Source organism: Drosophila kikkawai, chromosome 2R (assembly GCF_030179895.1).
Source record: "Drosophila kikkawai strain 14028-0561.14 chromosome 2R, DkikHiC1v2, whole genome shotgun sequence".
NCBI lineage: Eukaryota > Metazoa > Arthropoda > Insecta > Diptera > Drosophilidae > Drosophila > Drosophila kikkawai.
The window spans coordinates 16,932,207-16,953,169 of record NC_091729.1 but is presented as its reverse complement, the minus strand read 5'-3'; the positions used below and the strand labels follow the sequence as shown (position 1 = coordinate 16,953,169).

At 43.9% G+C, this 20,963-nt stretch overlaps 1 protein-coding gene across 1 annotated transcript; it reads right to left on the bottom strand.

Moving 5' to 3' along the window:
* Positions 1–18,559: 18,559 nt before the first annotated feature.
* On the bottom strand, positions 18,560–19,960 carry LOC108070795 (gamma-butyrobetaine dioxygenase). Its single transcript, XM_017161395.3, has 2 exons — positions 19,031–19,960; positions 18,560–18,966 (listed from the first exon to the last, which is right to left on the bottom strand). The coding sequence occupies exons 1-2, from the start codon at positions 19,942–19,944 to the stop codon at positions 18,639–18,641; spliced, it is 1,242 nt and encodes a 413-aa protein (XP_017016884.1). The 5' UTR covers positions 19,945–19,960; the 3' UTR covers positions 18,560–18,638.
* Between the last annotated feature and the right edge of the window lie 1,003 nt (positions 19,961–20,963).

Here is a 20,963-nt window from a genome sequence, read left to right as displayed (position 1 = left end):
TATTTAAGGTCTTCTTTCTTCATCGTCCTTTTGACGGCTCACCGACGCCCACTTCATCCTCGTCGCCCACTACAAACTTTAATCATAAAACAAGAAGAAACCACGAAACAGTTCCCAACACTTTCAGCAAACTTGAGGACGGGAACAGGACTCCTCAGGACCCTCCCACTCGACTGTGCATTAATTCCTACCTTTTATAATGCAAAAATGAAAGAAATAAGGTGCACTTACACCGCCCGAAAAAAAAACCCATCCCGAAAAAGGGAGGGAGAGCATAAAGCAAAGCAAATTCCAAGCATGCCATGGAGATGGCGACTCCGTCGAGGACTTGCACTCAACAAGGACGACCATGACGACGACGACGACGACGTCAAGAGCAGTCCAAAATAAAGAAAACACAGCAACAACAAAATTATAGAAAAAATATATATAACAAGAAACAAAAAAGCACACACAAAAAGCGTTGAAATTTTTTTCTGGGAAAATTCTTCTTTTCGTCAGAGGAAAAACAAAGGCCCATCGCCCAGCGGACTTGGACAGTTGAAAATTTGTGCTTAAAGCATCCGCACAATCCCCGATCCCCTCTAATTGTGAAAATGAGCGAGCGTGGATTACTCCACAGTTCGCTTACAGTTGCTTACGAAACTGAGTGCACCACCGTCGGCCCTTGGCAGGATACTTATCCGCAGCACTGTATACACGCTCCCAGCTAAACCAACAACAATTGCCATTGCACTTGAGCAGCTAGCAGCAAGCTCACTCTATTATTGCCAACTCCGCAGAGTTTTCCCCATTTTTTCTGAGCTCCTGAGCTTTGGCTTTTTCACTTTATTTTGCACACATTTTTAGTTCCATTTCATAGTTGCTCTTGGAGCTCCCAGAAAATTCCCAGCTAAACAAATTTTTTGATTGGAATAATAGAGTGCTGGTTAGCTTGCAGGTTAGCAGGTGTGGCAAATGATGCCTTCAAACGCATCGCAAATTATCTGATAATGAGATCACAAGTTCGTCCCTTTTTCGAAGGAAATATTCAAATATTCTGCTTCAAAATGCCACAGCAATTTTCCTTTCATAAATACTGAACACACACACTCGACGCGGCGAAAGCTTCTAAGCTGAAGGACTTGACGAACGATGCGACGACTTGCAGTCAAAAATGGAATATCTGCCATATCTATCTGTCTGTCGAGTGTATATGCAATCGCATGAGTAACATAAGCAACCGAGAAATGCAATTTAAACAAGACTCTTGAGGCCAAGGACTCGATTACATACATGTTCACTGGTGAGCAGGCGAAAATTAGTTTCAACTCAAGTGAGGTTTGAGATATGCTGCCAATCTCCAAAGGCATTCGATTAGGAAAATTAGTTATATGAGACTCACCAGCGATTTAAATGCTTAATTGAGATGTAGTACGGGTTAATGGAACTCGAAATCTACCAAATTTAAGTTGAAAATTGCTGTATCAGAAGCAGCAACTATGAAAAGTCGTTACCTCGACTGTAAAGAGCTAGCATGTGCATATTACGTATACGCCCGCGTGGCCACCACAGAAACTCACGCTGTGTGTGCGGTTTTGTTTGACAGGCATCAGGTGCCCCTTAAGTTAATATTTTCCGCACTTGGCTGCATAATTTATGCCAGCCGTGTGCAATTGTTGGCCATGAATGCGTGCGAAGCGCAAAATCTCAACGGACATTGGGTCTCAGCGAGCTCAAAAGTCCGCTCTTTCCTCTTCCTGGCACACACCACGGGTGAGTGTGCACCGAAAATCCCTGCAAATCCTGTGCAAATATCACAAGTTTACCTTGGTCAGCAGGTGTCGCCGCCGTTAACATATGCAAGTCCTTGGCCAAATAGGACAAAACGTAGTGGCAAGTGTACATGGCGTCTAATTACAGAAGATGCCCGATTTTTTATCATTAAACGCGGCTGGGGCTGGGCACAAAAAAGAATAGAAAGAAAAATAGGGAAAAAATCTAGGACCTAGCAGAAATTGTGGCAATTACGTGTGGCGGGAGGGGGGGAAAGAAGAAAAAGTTTTCCCCCAGTGCGAGCACTGGGAAAACATTTGAAAGCGGAGGGGGCGAAGCGCACGAACGCACGAATAATTAACAAAATTTGCACTTTATCGCAGGATGCAGGACGCAGGGCGCACAACTTTAACGAGCAGACGAGCGAGGGTCCTTGGTCGCTGAGTCCTTAGTCCTGCCACTGCCGCTGCGGGTTTTTCCGCTGCATGTACGAGTATTTTTTCCATGCCTTTTCTTCTTCTGGCTCTCGCTCGCTCTCTATGTTTATTTTTGCCGCTTGGCATATGACGGAAGCTGATTTGAGGCAAACACAGTAACACATTTAGCTGGCAAACATGTTGCTGCTGCGACGGAAGCCAGGCTGGGAAATCGGAAAATAACTGAAAATGTGAAAATGTCAGCGGAATGGTAACGGGAAAGGGAGTGCGAGTGGGCCTGGAACTCGGAATGGGAAATGCTGAAGCCGAAGCTGAGGCGCAAAATCAACAGCGCGCGTTCAGGCTTATGCTGTTGTGGGCCACTGTCTGTGAGTGTGTGTGTGTGTGTGCAGGCTTTGGGTGTGTGCTTAAGTGTGTGGAAGTTCTTGTTGCCGTTGTTGTGTGGGCGTTGGTGTGTGCAGCAGCAGCAACGGCAGCTTGGCAACTAAAATGCAATTAAGCCAAGCTGAAACAAGGCTTTTTGCTGCCTTAAACCTCAGGCTTAGCCAGCTCCCTTTGCACTTCCCCATTTCCACGCCCTTTTCCCCTAACACACACACACATGTGCCGCATTACTAAGCACTTTTTGCAATTATTCACATTTTCCTTTTAATTGGAATTTAAAGTGCAGTAGTTTTCCGGATTCACCAAAGTCTCTCTGAGGAGTAATGGATGCCTCGAGGCAGCACCTCCCTTACTTACTCTTCACTTGATTTAATTAATCGCCTTTGGTTAACAAAAGTATGGAATATAGCCATAAATAATTCACATATTCGCATAACGAACGAGATTCATTTAAATTGCATGCTCATTTGATTGACATTTTATTTGCATTTACTGCCCGTGTAATTGCGCATTATATTGTTGCAATTATTTATCGGCCAGCGTGAATATATGTATATAAATGCACTTAATTGATAGTGACCGTTGGAAGTTAATGCAAAAAATACGACTGGGATTAAAAGAATAAAGTTGGGCATTCAACAACTGTCAGATATATCATTAAGCTGGGTAATGTGGGGTCTATCATCCATTAGTAATTATTATTATATTTAATAGTAGGAAATATTTCATTATAATGTACATCTACATATAGTATCAGGGATATTTATTAGTGTGGCATATATATCTTTTTTAATGTTATTTTGTAGCCGGCTAAGCAATTAATTTATTAATTAAAAACCAAACAAAATATGCATATGGAAATTAATATTAAATATTTGCAAAAGCATTTATCTATGTCATCAAACTCCATGTTAAATCTCTTCTAAAATTATTGTTCAGCTTTAATAAAAAATGTTCCGAGCTGTAGACTATAAAAATACAGTTTTTTGCAGGCTAAAAAAATAGCAAAAGCTGTGAGCAGGTGCCTGTACATTTTAATAATGTAAAATGTTGGGGACTTTGCATATAAATATTTGCATGAAACTATTTTTTTTCGGCTGAAAAGTAATAAACGGACCGCGGAAAGTAATCAATGAAACAAAAGTATATAAATTACGCAAGGACTACGCGTTGTGGGCGGGTTTTAACGGATGAGCTGGCTGCATTTTAATTAATGCGCCAGTTTAGGCGATGTAATTTCGCCATTAAAATGCTCAATTAATGCCATACACGACCGGGAGGGGTCAAAAGGAGCATTAATGAATTTAAACACAAATTTATGTACTTACCAGGAGCAAGAGAAGGACTCGCAGCAGAAAATTTGCATTTTAATGATTGAATGATTTCCAATTGGATTTCATTGTGTTTTGCTTCCGCTGGTATTACATTTTTGTTGTTATTTTTAAACTCTTTTTGTTGTCCTTTGTGGTAATTAACCAACCAAGCCAGTCAAATGTCACTTTAATTATTTTCCGCAAAGTACATTTTTGCTAATGTTTGTGTTCGCATTTATAAGCGCCATTGTGTTCGTTAATTGCAAGGTCAGTCCGTGTCGGCGGTGTTCGTTATTTTTTGCTCGTAATTGCCAGTGTAATGGCTAGTGTTGAAGGTGTCGAATAAATAATGCATTAAACAATTGCAGAAACAATGCCAAGGGGAAAAGGCGGCCAGAAAAACCAGTCGACACGGTCCACAAATTATGCAAATTACTTTTGACAGAGAGAGAGAGAGAGAGGTTGGCGGCACTCATTAAATGCCCGACTTTGAATTTCATAGTTTGGACATCCTGCCGATATGGCGAGTAGTTCCTGCTAGCTATCGCTAGGTGGCGCCGGCCCTAGTGTCACAGTCACGTCTTTGGAATATGGCTTGTCTGGGCTTTGGCTTGACTTGTATTGGTTAGAGTTTTTTCACACTTTTCTTCAACACTTTGTTTTTGTTGTTGCGGAAATAATATCGCTGGTTGTGGAACTGCTTTTCCCTCGCCGGCTGGTGGAATATATTTTTTAGCTGCCACTGCAGCGGACTGCCGCTGCTGCTGGGATAAAAGGACACACACAGGACGCAACGGTTTCAACTTGTGAGCAACGAAATGCGTTGCGGGCGTTTTTATACCGCCAGCCGCCCAGCCGGATGAATTTTCCGGGTGGGGATATGCAAAAAGAAAAGAAGCGCAAGACGCACGGAAGGACGCGAAGGCGAAGGCGGCGAGCAGAGCCGAGCAGGGCAGAGCGAAGCGGAGCGGAGATGCAGAGATAAGCTGGCAGCGCTGCCCGCCTCTCGCTCTTACAAGGACTCGGAGCGGAGGCTGTGCTGCCGCCGTCGGCGTCGCCGCCTGCGCACGCACTGCCCGAGAGGTCCTGTCCCAAAAAGCTGCTCGCAAGCTTTTCCACGCACTCGTTTTCGCCTCGGCCCAGGCTTCGTGTGCGTGACATCCTCGTGCTGGGTCCTTCGTTCGACCCGTTCGGGTGGCACACGAAGCCCGTTCAGGCTTCGGCTGGTGTTCATTCTGGAGTTCATTCTCGGGGATTTCCCCTCCAGGATTTCGGTTGTGTTCCTGTGTTCGTTTAGTTCTGTTTTTTTTTTATTCCTTGTACTTTTTCGCTATCCCATTTCGTTCGGTTTGGCTTTGCGCTGCCTTGGCGGTGCTGCAGTTATTATTATGCGCCGGCTTTGTCTCCTGGCTCTCTAATTTACAGTTTCATTTAGTCGGGGTCAGACTATAAATAGTCGCTGCCAGACATGGGCTGCCATTTCGGGGCTTTCCATTTCGCAGACACGCGGAGCAGCCCCTCGGCCTACACCCTCTGCCAGCCAGCCTGCCAGCCAGCCATCAAATCAAACACGAAAATCAAATTTGTAAACAGCGTTCAAGTGGCACAAAACATACTCTGTTGCCGCCGCCCTCTCCTGCCACCTGACATAAATTTGTTGCCATTAAAATAAACCGCTAAACGGGCAATATTTCGGCACGCTCCGGGGCCAAAAGTCGAGTGCTCGCTTCCAGCTCCTTTGCATATGAAAAGGCCAACGGAAAAGCGCTGAGGAATCACATTTTCGGTAAGGGAGGATGTAGAATTTTTCCCTGCATTTGCGAGTTGATTTTCCAATACACGCGATAAGCGATAAGCGACCGGAAATGGCTGTTTGCTGGCAAATTGGTTGCACGGCTGGCTCTCAACAAAGCCCGATACAATTTTTGCACTTAGCCAAGTCGCATTCGGGTGACTTTGTATTCTGCACTTTGTTAACTTGCCACATTCAATTAGCTGCGGCAACAGTAAAGGCAAAGGCAAAGGCAAAGGCAACGGCAGCTATAAAGCGGCGATTTCTAATTTCGATCTGTCAAACGCAAAGACCCAAGATCGATGGCGGCCGATAAAAAAGTATTGAAAGCGCCGAGCAGCAGCCGAGAGCTGGCAAGGCCAGCCTCTGGAAAATACCATTGGTCGGACTCGAAAACCATTTACAATTCATGTGGAAAATGTTCGTCTAGTGCATTGTGCGGCAATTTATGCTTAAATAAAAGCTCAGACAGGCCTGGTCCTCGGTCCAATTCGCTTTGGCATTACGTGCAGGATCCGAGGGAAAGCTGCAGGTGAAGAAAGGTATTCCTGAAAGTAACGCCTCTGATATTTTTCCCTCCAGCTGATGATGAGTTTGGGAAATCTCAGCAAATGAGGCGAATATCGTGTGTATGTGCAGGGCAAATTGGAGTCGCCACAACGTCCTGACCATTAGACTTAAGCTGCCATAACCATCTCACGAGATGGAAGCCAAGCGAATGTGACGATGGCAAACAAAGCACATAGCATCAGGGAGATAATAATAACTGGAGTTGCGAGTAAGATATAGAAGATGATGGTTATGGTGTCCACACCATCAAGTTGGTCACCAAAGGGGTTGAGCTGATGTCGAGGAGAAGGCCCAGGAAAAATATTGGGTTATTGAGGGAAGGAAAGGGAATAGAAGTAAGAAGGGAAGTTATTAAAGGGACCTTTTCTTAGTTAGAACTTTCGATGAAATAATGAATACGAAATCTTTACTAAGAAACCAACTTAAAAGCAAGTCTTTAAAGCATTTTTATCTACAGCTTCTCCAACCTCAAATTCAACCACAATTCATACTCATTATCCCTTGGCTATTTACCCAAATCCCGCGATCTCTTCATCGCCTCGCTAATCGACCGCATAAGTCGCCAAACTAATTATGTCCAGTCGATACCCCGAAAACTCCTCTAAAGCTTTGGCCATTGGGCTATCGTTCGGATTCATCATAAAATCGCAAATTCAATTTGTTTGACACAATCTAAACCAATATTTTAGGAGAGCTGCAAGCTGCGGCAAGCTGGCCATGGAATGGCGGCAGCCCCGAAACCGTGGAGGAATGCCGGCAAACGTTGGTGGCGGGCATCGGCAAATTATGACCACGAAAATAAACGAGTTACGCAAAAAGGCAGAAACCGTGCACAGTTTGCACTGTTCTGTTCTGTTCTCTGCTCTGTGTGCAGTGTGCAAAATGTGCACTATGTTTTGGCAATAGCTTAGGGGGTGGCAGGTTGGAGTGCTAGGATCCTAGCTACTGGCTTCTGGATCCTAGCTACTGCCTCCTGGCATTGCAGATGCCCAAGCTATGCCATCGCCTGACAGCAGAAAACCAAAAATTTTGATTTATGGCCGGGGCATAAACTGCATTTGACGCGCTTGTCTCTTTCCCTGCCTCTCTCTCTCGCTCTGAACTTTATGTTACACTCTCTATCGCTTTTTAGGGGTGAAGAGGAGAGAGGGGTGGCAGTGCATGATATGGCTACATATATAATCAAATAGTAGCAACAAATGCGGGGATACTCCCGGATCGTCCAGCCATATGAACGGTGACATGGCAGGCACGAAATTGCAGCGAGAATGCCAGTTTTCCTACACGGAGAGATGGGTTTTTATAAAAAGAAAAAGAAAATTAATTAGTTTACTTAATAATTAAGTAAAATAATATCAATTGTTTACTTAAATAATATTAATTATTTCTTGAGTTAATTTTGTTTAGTTCTAAAAATAAAATATAGTAAACAAACGGTGAAGGTACAACCAAATTTAGGCTTAAGAACTCTGGCGAAATTATATTATTTGTTTTAAATCAACTAAAGTATTGCCTAAAAAATACACATAAATTATCTTTATCAACTTTCCAACTTGTAAAAAAATATTAAGAAGTTTAATGTCCTTTAAAGTTTCGTTTTTCTAAACCTTTTATATCAATCCAAGAAATACAAATCTATATTCTAAGCCTTATCTTTATCAAGAAAATATCTTAGTGGCAATCCTCGCTGCATTTTTTTCTGTGCATAGATTTCCATCGTCCTGCTGGTGTGTGTGTGTGAGTGCGTCCACCGGAAGTGTGAACGCAATATTGTGAACACACTGCCGCAGTCGCAGCAGCACTCACATGGCGCAGTCGCTCCGTCTCGCTCGCATATGGAGTTTCGCCATCGTAATGATGATTAAGCATTGTAATGAAATTGCAAATTGGCGCCGCGCGTCTCATCAAAGGGAAAAACGGAGTGGAGCGTTGATTTCCACGATTTCATTGCCGAAAGGCGAGAGGGTAATTGTATTGTAGTTGAGTGCCGAGAGCGAAATAAAACCACTAATAAGCCAAATGACGTGCATTTGTCATGAAGTCCGTTCGGATCTGAAGGCTTCCTAGCCAGTACAAGGTGGTGTGGGTCGTCGGAGGTTAAGATATTGGAGTTTATGCCTGGAATATAGGAATAAATTGAATTTTCCAAGTTCAGTTTCATTTAATGGAAGCTGTAAATGTAAAGGCTTTAAGTGAGCCACTTTTAAGTGATAATATTTGCTGACGACACCATAAAAGGAAACTCAATAGTTCTTTATTATTTATAAATATCATTATTGAAATCTCTCTCGTTACATTCCATTAAAATTTTATGCAAAATTACTACTTTCTAAAAATAAAATAAATTCACTATGACTTTTCCTCGACCAATATACTCTTGTAAATTATTCAAGACCCCTCTTACTGGTCACCCAAAAGACATTTATTTTAAAATTACTTCAACACAAACCAACAATGACTCTCATTTAATTTACTGACTAATATTTTGAGACAGCATTAGGCAGTGGTGTGGTTGCCAGCCTTCCCTGCCCCATTTAATATTTTAAATATAAATTTCCCAAAAAAAAAAAATTTGCCAGCAGGAAAAAGCAGCCGGGACAATGGGAAAAGCCAGAAGAATAATAATAATAATTTAGAGAGGGGAAAAAGGCCGGGTCAGGTAAAGGAAACGCAAACAAAACTGTCGAAAAAAGTATGCAAAAATTTTACATAATCAAAATAATGACTCAGATGGTTGATGAACAAGGACCAAGGGGTTGGGTTTCGGCTGGCACCGGACCTGGAGCGGGTTCTAAGCCAAGAAATAGACGACAACAATGGCAAAAATAAATAAAAGCAATGACAAAAGTAAATTTCGAAATGCAAACAAAGGTAACCGTAGGGTAGAAAGAGGCTGGTGGAAGGTTCCAGGCTAATCTCTCAAGTGGCAAATGCATTCAAATGAATGTCATGGATGGATATTGGAGAGAGCCAGAGACCTGGGGCCGGAGGTAGTGCTGATGCAGCAAGGACAGGGTTTCAATGGCAACGCGGCCTCAGTGGCAGCCTCAGCGAGGAGCTTAACACGTGCACTTGAAATTTAATATCAGTGCCGGCAGGCAGGCGGTGTCCCCATCGACTTAGCTGCATTTTATTATAGCATACTTTCCCGCTGCCCCATCCTGGCAGCCGCCGCTCCTGCTCCTCCTCTCCTAAAGCCGGCACAATAATCCCTCATATTTATTTTTGCAAAATTATTTGCTTTGTCTGATTGCGGATTTGCAGCTGCAGCGTTTGCACAGTTACTTTGCAGCAGCATCAGAATCAGGAGCAGCAGCAGCAGCAGCAGCGGCAGCCATTTCAGAGACATCCTCCATAGGGGCATCATCCACACAGTTGCCAGATTCGTTCGGGGCAGCGGCAATGAATGAAAGTTCTTTATGGGCATTCGGGCCCGAGCCGGGCACTCATTTAATATGAAAGCAAATTGCATAAAATCACACCTGCAAGCCAACTTAGCACCCGCCCGGCCTGTGGCCCCCCGGGTTACCTGGCAGCCAATCCCTGGCGCTTAGCAGAAGGGAAGCGGCTCCTACTGGAACGAAACTGCACAAAAAACAATTTTATTCATCCTCTTGAGATATTTCTTAGTTAAAAAATATATATTTATGGTAGAACCTTCAAAACTAATACCTCATATTATTCTTCAAAGTTTAATAAGGAAATTTAATTTATCATAAATTTTAAACAACATTTTCTCGCAGTGATAGACAGCCGTAACCGTGCAAATGTCGACTGCATGGCCTGAGCGCAAACAACATGCTGCTGCCCGTCCGGCGAAGTGGTGTCCCTGTCCGCTGGCCCAGACTAGCACCTCCTCTTCATCCTCCTCTTTTCCAGCTTCCTCGGCAGTTGTAAAAACACGTTTATGGCCTCTCTCCTCTTGGAGTGTCTCTGGCCGTGTGTCCACATCCCATATCCTCCCACATCTTGACTGCATGCCAAAAATACTGGCATCTGAAGGGAGAGAAACGGAACTCGACTCAACTCAACCGAACTGAACCGAACTGCACTGCACTTCACTGTCACCTAGCGATTACCACGGGCAAGGACGAGTGGGTGGTGGCAGCAGTAGCAGTAGCAACTTTACGATGTCCTCCCAAACACACACACACACACACACTTGAAATTTAAGGATTGCTCTTGTGAGTATGTAAGGCTGAGGGGGGAGCTGGCCACACAAATAAAGTCGCGTAATGGGCCTGTTACTAATTTTGTGGACATGTAAAAGTTGCAAGTCTCTCTGCCCGTCTTGCCCCCCAAACAAGTGCCGTAAAATGCCCGCCAAACTCAAATTGAAATACACAAAAATTCCAAAATGTGTTTGTTAATAGAAAACGCCGTAGTTAAGGGGCACATCACGAGAACGGCGGTCATAAAAGATATATGAGTTCTAAAAATAAGAAATCAATAAAACTGTCTGTCGTTAGAAAGAAGCAATGGGTGATGTCTATGTTTTTGTATTCTTTTAATTTTGATTTGAAAGATACAATATCTATTTTTTATTTAGGAAAAGAAAAGGCAACATTAAGGTGTTCTGATGCAACGTTGTGGGTTTTATTAGTTAAAGGTTGAAACGAGCACAAAAAAATATGTATTTCTTTCTTTTAAATTGCTTTTATAAATTATAATTAGTTTTATATTATTATACACCCCAACATTTACCAAAAGTTACTTAAAAGATATTTAAAAAAGTCTCAAAATATATTTTGAAGCCTCACAACTTTAATTTCAAGTGTTTTTGTCAAGGATCTCCAACTGGTAAATGGTGACTAGTGACTGCCATTTTTCGTTCCAACTCTTTCTCGCTCCCCTTGCTTGCTCTCTCTCTCTCTCTCTCTCTCGCTGCAACCGAGTTTGCATTGCATACGTTTAGGCGTTGGCGCTCTGGTAGCCCTGTGTTTATGTAGCTGTCACGGCCACGCCTTGTCGCAGTTGGCACTTTGCAAAACGCCCACGTTGCAGTTGCAGTTGCATTAGGATTCACATTCGCATTCGCATTCAGGAATCGCACTCGCACTCAACGCTTCGATTTTGCAGCTGTGGACAATAAATTTGCGCCCGCTCATTGTCAACTAAAATCAAAAACATAATTCAGAGATGCCAGCACACGAGCGCCAGAGACCGCAATGTTATGCCATAGGCGTCTGTCTGTGTGTGAGTGCCGGGCATGAAATTAACACAAATGCCAAAACAGCAGCAGCACCAAGTGGGCGTAACCTGGAGGGGGAGGGGGAGCTAAGGACTCCGGGCCATGGATAACTGATAACGGACATCGGAGAACGGAGAACGGAGCCAGAGTCCGTTTGCGTTCGCATTTAATGCATTCGCAGCTGCAAGAGCAGCCGCATCAGGCGAGGACCACAAATCGGCAAATCCATCTCAATGGGAGGATGCACAACCATTCAGGACTACACTGGAGGAAAATCTGTTATTCTTGGGACTAGCATATGAACTCTAAAGAAGAATATTTAGGTAATTGTTTGATTTTGAAGTTTCTATAATGTTAGTGACTGGGTTTAGACAGTCAAAAGATTTATATGGCACTTAAAATTGTCAAAATAAAATAAAACGAAGCTAATACAAAGTTTATACAAAGAGGTTAATATAAAGTCTTGCATCGTATTTAAAATGTAATAATAAGTTGTTTAAGAACACGACTCTGATTAGGTAACAATTCATCTATAAGTTGTTACATAGTCGGAATTATTTTGTAATTGCCATAAAATGTATATATTTACAACCCTTTATTTGCTGGAGATAAGGCTGAGATTATTTCTTATATTTTCTAGGAATTTTATTCAACAAACTTTTGATATTTATAGAACCAGGCGGTGTATAATACCTCTTCCGATTAGCTTTTAGCAGTCAGAGAGTAACTAACGTCAGAAGTACCTGGAATCACGTAAGTAATACACATATCAGTAAGGACTCCAAGTGTACCTGATTTTACTGGCCTATTGCGAATGACTTCCGGCAGTCGGCCATGCTGTTTGTTTAGAGCAAATAGTAAATAGTAAATAGCAAATGGCAAATACCGATCGAAGAGCAGCCTTCAAATATTCAAGGCTCCCACGGCCGTCTAGTTAAGCCACACCCTCGCAACCTCATAACCGCCCATCGCCCATCGCCCATCGCCCGGCTCACGCACACTAACGACCCACATGACAACCACTAATCTGCACTTGTAGTGACATTATATGGACATTTGTAATTTCCGGTCGATGCCATTTTTATAACCCCGTTCAGAACGCATAAAAGAAAATTTGCAACAATGGGGCTTACAACAATAAGCCGCTGACCAGAAAAGAAAGGCCAACGGCAAGGGGTTGGAAGCGTGTTTGGGGTTGCCAACTTTTGGGTCACACAAAAGGCGACAACTTCAGCTCGTTTACTATTAAAAAAGGCACACAACCTCCTACCCCCAGCACTCACACACACTCTCACACACGCTGGCAATTCGATTCTGTTTACGAGCTCTCATAAAAACTTGAATTTTATTTCAAGCGCCCAGGAGTCAATGCCAGAATGTGTCGTCTAATGAGGCTAACCTTCCATGAAAACCGGGGTGGCATCACACACACACACACTCGGCGGAGTCCTAACCAAATATCCTGGAAAATAGAGGCATGCCACATTTGCTTAGCTTGGGAAAATGTTTAGCTTATTGCCTTATTAAGTTCATAAAACCTTCGAGTATTTAAAGGCAACTGCAAGTGCTTATGAAATTACGGCCAGCACACAGAGGCCACACCTGTGCTAGGCCGTAAAGCAATTAGCCAAATAGCAGCTTGAATTGCAGTGAGCCTCAGCTTCCCTCTACCTCGTTTTTCCCTGGCAATCTTCTGGATTTCCATTAAAAAGGAAATTGAAGTTTACAAGTTTCGTGCAGGCAAAACAATGAAGTTTCCACACAGGCCAACTACAGCAGGATATACGCTTTGATATGAGTAGATGCCAAAGGAATCTGTTCAGGGATAAACATGAGCTTAAATATAAAGAAGGTAAGCCTAAGGAAACTATTAAACAACAATTAAATTGACACAAAATGTATTTAATGAATCATATTTTGATATCAACAAGGTTTTTAGGCATTTAGGTAGCTTAATTTGTATTAAAAGTACTTGGTTGGTAAGAAAAAAATTCATTCTATAGATATATAGATATAAAGATGGATAGATACATAGATAAATACATAGATAGATTATAGATAGCATCTGGAATCTGTCTATAACCTTATTCTTGACCTTAAAGAATTATTTGTCTTAGGAAAATCATATGATATACTACTAACTAACAACTAGCAAGACCCGTATCCCTTGTGTTTAAAATTTAAAAAAAAACTAATATCGATTTATTATGGAAAATAACAAACATTTGATGACGACACACACACACTCACGCACAGCCCGGCCCGTATGCCAGGGTTCAGCCGGAGGACAAAGGACTTTTTGGCCGGATCGAAAGGTGTAAAAGTGTAAGGACTGTAAGGGCCAGGGCTTAAACGCTTGCTTCATTTGGCCCAGGTGGAAAAGTCAATATTGCGGCTTTAGTTGGGAAATATTAACTGTCTCCGGATGGAAGGATACAAGAGCCTTGGCCAAGGGAAAACCTCAACTATTTGCATACAATTTGTACAAAATAGAAAATAATCAAAGCAATGTGCAGCTGGCCGTGAAGGGGTGGTGCTGATGGAGGATGGAGGAGGCTACTTAGCAAACATCAACACCTGTTAAGGGTTACACTCGAGAACAAAGCTGCAAATTGGCTGCTGGTAAGTGCAGCTATGGCTAAGGGCAAACTCACACTAACACCCCAACTCCCACACACACACCACCCCAAAAGCAACAACAACAGCAACAACATCTAATCAATTTAACACAGAGAGGGAGTCCAGTGCGAGAGGAGGTTATACCCACAGAGGAAGGACGGGAACGAAGGAAATTCTGCTGACCGCAGGCGATGGAAATGTTCCGGGCTCTGGTTGTTGCCAGGACGAACTCTGTGGACTCCGGCTCGTAGCCCTTAACTTCATTATGAGATTTGTGTAATTGTTAACCAATTTACCGTTACGTTTTGCATGCCACAAGCCACAAGGCAACATCGGCCAATCGGCTGTTGGCCCTTCTACTGCTGCTGCTGCTGCTGTGGCAGCCAATGGCCCCTTTCACTGGCATCACGATAACACCCGTGATATATTGTCCAAATTATAATGCCGGAAATGTTATTAATTCAGAGCGTAACTCAATTCCTGGCCCCCCTAATTACAACGTTTCCACCGCAATGAAGATTATGATGACCATCATCATGAGAATGCTCATTATGAGTGGCTGCAGGCAGGCATCAGCATTTACATTGCATCAGTTTCAAAGATTCTAAACTCTGCTTAATGGTAGCAATGTAGAAATTATTCACATAACGCATATATACACATCTCCGAATGGGTATTTACATATTTTTGCCATTTACTATTTGGCCTGTCAGTGGCTGCAATTAAGCCAATTGTACGTGAAACCCAAGAAAGGCATTAGGACACCGAAGGTTGTAGTATTTGAGAATTACCAAGTATATTTGGCTATTAGAAACTCAAATATATCTGAATATTAAACTCCTTGTACTTCAATTAGAGAGATATTTCTCTGATAATATCATTTATGCAATTAATAGATAATTTCCTAAATTTACTTTTAACTATACTTATGACTTAAATTATAATATCCTGTATACTTTATATTACCTTCATTATAATCAAGGTATTTATTAAAAGTTCATACATAAACCCCTATGAAAAATGCGATTTACCTATATACCTGTCCTCAAAATATAAATATTCACCTCACGGAAGAATATGTATGTATTTCGTTTCCATTAACATGGCTTTTATAGTCTACTGCCCCCTGCTGCATTGTGCGATAGCAGCTCTGTTAGCCTAATTAAAAATGCCAAATGATGTCGCTGGCTGCCTGGCGGCTAAATGGAAAATTATTTGCATTTTGCATTGTTTCTCGGTTGGCAGCGGTGCTGACAACCGGCTAATTCCACCGTGACAGTGTTCGCCGGGATTTGGCCCAGTTAGGATTACGCGAACCAGCACCATTTCGTTTTGGGGGATCGGAATTGGGATGACCTTTAATTGTTTGATGGCCCCCCCCCCACACACACACGTACGCGGTGGGTTCAAAAACCACTTTCGCTTATTGGAAAGGACGCAATGGATGGAAAGGATGCAGCAGGATGCTTGGCAGTAAGGCGGCACGACGCTGGTTTATTGATCGGCGGAATGCTTTTAAGACACGGCGCATAAAAATAATAATGATGCCGCGGCGTGGTGTCAAAGGGGCAGGCAGCTGCACATAGAAATAAATATTTATATGGACGGCATCTATAAATTGAATGGCGAAAGGGTTGCCACACGAGCGGCAGAAACTCAGGTGAGACAGGCAGGACTTATGGGCTTTGGCCGTAGCCCACACACCCCACCACCACACACACTCGCACACACGGCATTTGGTCCTGGACATTTTTACGATGTGATTTCACATAACCACAACAGACGTGCAGACAAACAAGAGCTGGAGCAGGAGGAGGAGCAGGAGGAGAAGCTTGGAACAGAAGAAGCAGATCCAAAGGACGACATAAGTTGCAGACGCGCGTTGGTGATAAACTTTGAAATTGCCAAGACAGGACGAGGGGGGCGTACCGGAATTTATTACCCTCCAGCGGCATCAGAGAGCTCACATTCAGGATACGACTACACACACACAGACACACACACATCCTCCGAGGAGCACAAGCGGATTCTAATAAGCGAAATGCGCTGTCCTGCAACGGAATCAAACGGAAACGAAACGGAATTATGGGGCATTACCCAAGGAGCACCTTTAACCCTTGTTCGTCCCACACAAACTCACACATCCACGCCACTGACAATCATCGGTTGTAACCTATACTTGGCTTGATTTCGGTGCCATGCCAAGCATAACCAAGGCATTAATTTTCCACACAAATCGCGCACACACCCTAGAAAATATAGATGTCCTTCGCTGATTTTGCAAGTGTCAGCCCAAAGAGGGGGCCATGTCGCACTCCAGTTGATTTAATTCAATTCATGGACAGACAATGATTGCGCCAATTGCCGCATGTTTATCATTGTGACAGCCAAACTTGGCATTCTCGTGGCCGAAATCCGCCAGCCAGCCAAGAAGGCAGGCCTCCCGAGCGGAAATTGTGGAAATTGTGTGTAAGCGTATTAGTTTGGCCATTGTGCAAGAGTTGCGCTGGAAAAACCCTTTCTTCATAGACTTTTGCTGGCTTTAAAAGGAGAGAAAATACAAAATAAGGGTCAATCTGATGATGGAATTGTACTTTACTGACACTGATTTGGGAAATAAATAAATTATTATAGAAAATATGTATTTATTTGTATATAAATGGGTTTTAGGGAATTTTGTTAGATTTTTAAATTAGCTAAAAATGCATTAATGATTTTATGAAAATAACTTATTAGATTTTACAGCAGACCAGCTCGATTATTTATTGTATATATGACTTAAGAGGCTTGCAAATTTTATGTAAATTTCTTGGTTAAATTCTTAAATAATTTCATTATAAATACATTTTCCTGTATCTTTCACCCCTGTTATCTTGGCATACATACCCCCCTATCTTTTACCTTTAACTTCCTTACCTAATGACCACATTTCCGTGTCTGTCACACAATTTGTACCTCGGTTGACCATGCTGCCAATTAGAGGGGTTTTCACATTTTCCACCCCTCCCCCCATTTTGGATGAGAAGGGTGTACTACATCACCCAGGGGTGCGATTCAGAGCAGGTTTTCAATTACACATTATGACTGCTCCACGATCCAACCCAAAAATGCAGTAAAATTTCAGCAAAACCCCTTTAGAAACCCACACACATGGCGAAGAAATTGGATTTGAGACTGGTGGCTTTGCTCAGACTTTTCTTTTTGGCCATTTTCCGTTTGCATTTGGCCCGTTTTTTTTTTCTGTTTGTATTTTTATGTGCCTCGGCCCCCTCCCCAACCCACGCCGGCTCGTTGACTTTTATGAACTTATAAACAAGAGCCGGGGCACCGGCGCGCAGGCAACCCTTTCGGCTCGGCCTGTTGCTGCCACAAGCTACTCCAGTGCTTATTATGTGGATTATTAGAGGGATTTACTTGCTGCCATGTACGAATTCATGTGCTCCAACTTGGAATCCCGGCTGCTGCTTTCTCCCGCTCCCTGACCCTCTACCATTGCTATGTTTTTGGTGGCATCAATGACATAAATAAAAAGATTTCCAGAGGATTTGCCTGCGGGCTACCGCACCCAAGCTCACCCGAAGCAACCGAAAAACATACCCAGAAAAAAAACACCCCATGGCAGCAGCCAAGACAAGTAGACAAACCGAAAGTTTCTTCCTGTCCCGTTAAAATCCGTATGTCGCATTCGGTCTTCCGGCTGCGGATCCAAAAGGTGTGTGAGTGGGTGTGATTTACACAGACGCCGGAAAGCAGGAGCCGGGAGCCATCAGTCGAGAGCTCTGCTCTGCCAAGTCGGCGATTGATAACCGGGCGGCAGCGTATGTGTAGACACTGTTGACTCAACTCAACTGGCCACTGATAAGCCACTTTGTTGTCCGGCGTAAACAATGACGTGTGCTGGACTTTCACTTGAAGTGGCCTGTTTGGCCGCCGGCAGCTGTCTCACTGAGATGGGGAGAGCCAACTTAGTCGGCATTATTGCTAAGTGAAAATGCTACACCGACTAGGTTTGATTCTAGCAAAGGGGCTATTTTACACATATTGAACAGTACGTATTATTATGGAGGTAATATAATTTCGAGGAATATTTCTGCGAATTTTTAAAAATATATCAGCAGGCTGAAAACAAAGGCATTTAAATGTTGATTATTTGCTGACATTCTTAATAAGCAATAACTATTTAACAAGTCAAACGCAATTATATAGCGTCATATTCCTAGTCAAATTCAATAACTTATCAGCCAGATGTTCAAGTTGGGGTTCTGATTAGCCCAAGTGATTATTGCTAGCCGTTGGGCAGCATCACATGAATGACTTAAAATCACATGTATAACCCAATTAAAGAGCATCAATTAGCATTGATGTGTGTCAAAGGCAGAAATCAATTAAAATGGTATTTATTTAAAATGTCACTGAGTGTTAATTTTCAATAACAGTATAAATGTGAATATAAGATAATAATTTCATTAAAACTATGCCTGCAGTGTCTGTGTGTCAATCAAGGTGACAGCAGGTGGCAAAGGAAGCAGCCAGGGGTTAATGTTCTTAATTAATACGTGGAAATACAAATGCGTCACCTAAGCGGTATCGGGAGAGGTTCCAACACCCTGCAAGACTCTCAGCCGCGAGTAGACAATATCCCAATCGATGAAGGCGCCCAGGATGTGGCGCACATTTTGGTCCGTGTCATCATATCCGGTGCGTCCATGAACCAGGCGCAGGTTGTCGAAGGTGAGCACGTCACCGGGCGTGGTCTTGAAACGGCACGAGTGCTCATGGGCCAGGCGCACAAAGGTAGCCATGGCCTCGTACCAAGGTCGCACCTGCTCCAGCGGCACGCTAAAGTGGCTGTCGCGCTGAGGAATGCTGTGGTTAATCCGAACAAAGCGTCCTTCAGAATCCAAGCTGCAAGGATATATAAAGAGATGTTGATTTCTGGGCTAAAGTAAAAATTAAGGATCACACTCACTTGATGACCGGTGCCCGCCAGATATTGTGGAAGTGCAGGTCTCCATCATGTCCTTTGTCCGCCCAATCTACAGGCGTCTGGCAGAGCACCCGAAACTGTTCCGGATATCGATCTCTCATGATCTTGGCCACGTAGAAGGCATCGGCTAGTAGGTTGACTCCGCCAGGTGAGGCGGATTGCTCCAAGGTGTGCAGCATGGTCACTCCGGGCAGGTATTCAAAGTAAGGCATATCCGTGTGCAGGGGCAGAGGTGCGGCTAGGTAGGCATAGTTGCTGGCTCCCGGTTGGGCCCGCACGCTAAACTCCTCGCCGTAGGTGGTGCGTCGCATAAAACCCACTCGGTTGGCCAGTCTCCGCAGGACGTCCATCTCCAGTGGGGCCTCCCGTACAAGAGCCACCCCGTAGACAGCCAAATGGTGGAGCCATTGCCGCAAAGCCAAGTCGCTTGTAACCAGTTCCTGGAAGTAAAAGGTACGCCGGATCGCCTCAAAGTCCTGGCCGCTCCACAACTGCTGCTCGGGGCGATAGGATTCCCTTAGATACCGCTTGCGATTCGCTGCCGAGAAGTCCCGCTCTCTTAGCCAGTCATAAGGATACTGGGAAGCATGGCCATCCGACCAATCTATGTACAGGACCTGCTGCTGCAGATCCACACTCTGGCGCAGGACATGCACGCTGGTGTCCAGGTTGTTCCACAGCTGGGGCAGGCGACTCAGGGTCTGTGGTAGATAACACTCCGGGCAGCGGCAGTTGTCGCGCAGCCAGATATCCGGGAACTGCAAGTCCTGGCGCTCGGGATCCGTTTCAGGGACTACAACTATACTCCTGTGCAGGTCCTTCTGCTGCTCCTGATGGTCCTGCTCCAGCTTGGCTGATGGCAGGCAGGCCAACTCTCGGCGATCCGCTTGGAACATCTTGGCACTACCAACGATGGGGTCTTCCGATTGCGGAATGATTTCGGTTTTGGAAGCTAGCAAACAGGCCACCCTTAGAGGGGTACGTGGCCATAGAGAGCTCCGCCTCCGATAGATGCTCGCGTGATGTTTTACACTGGGGAAAATAAAGGGGAAGTTTGAGCTTTGTATACAAATTAGATATGAAGACCCTTCAAGCTCCCCATTACCTATTGAAAAATGTATTTCTTTGTAAATTCAGTTTGTCATATACTTTCTACCGAGTTTTCTTGCCGTGTAGGCCTAGCCCAGCACTTATCAATCCTTTGTGAGCAGTGCGGATTGCCGTCGCAGCAATTTCAAGCAGCTTCCATCGCTCGGAAGCTTGTCAGCTCTGCCCCTGACTTTAAGCCCCCTGCCCTTGGCTGTGTGTGTAAAATTAAAAATGCAAAATTAATTTCTGCTCAAAACTGCAATCGTTTGCAATTTTTGCATAATTGTTTGTCAGCCTCATCCGCCCATCTTCGACAGGCACCGGCTCCCCACCATATCGCCGCCGCCACTTCACCGATTTCCATTGTCTCCCTCCGCGGGAAATGGCGTCAATCATTGTTAGGCGCATTGATCACTTCATTCAAGCGGCTCCCGGCCCACATGCCAGTCCCTGGTCCCACTCTCCCCCCCCCCCAGGCAGTGTTGATTGCAATGCGAATATCCTGCCCGGCAGCGGGAAAAAATCATAAACAATAACCATTTCATGCCGGGGAAAACAACAACAGTATCTGGTAACCAGCGTCTATATATGGCGCGATTTTTAATTATCACTTTCGCATTCGCATTTCGTGTATTGTGTGCCTCGGAACACGACTCGTATCTATCCATCTATGGCGGGCTCTGCCTCTGAATCTCTATCTACCTCGGCCGCTGCTGCCATATTCCATATTCCACATTCATTTCCATTTCCATCGGAGGCGCGCCTTTTACGCTTCGAACAAAGAAAGCGAACCGAACAATCCATCGAATGCTCAGCTTTCTTCTGG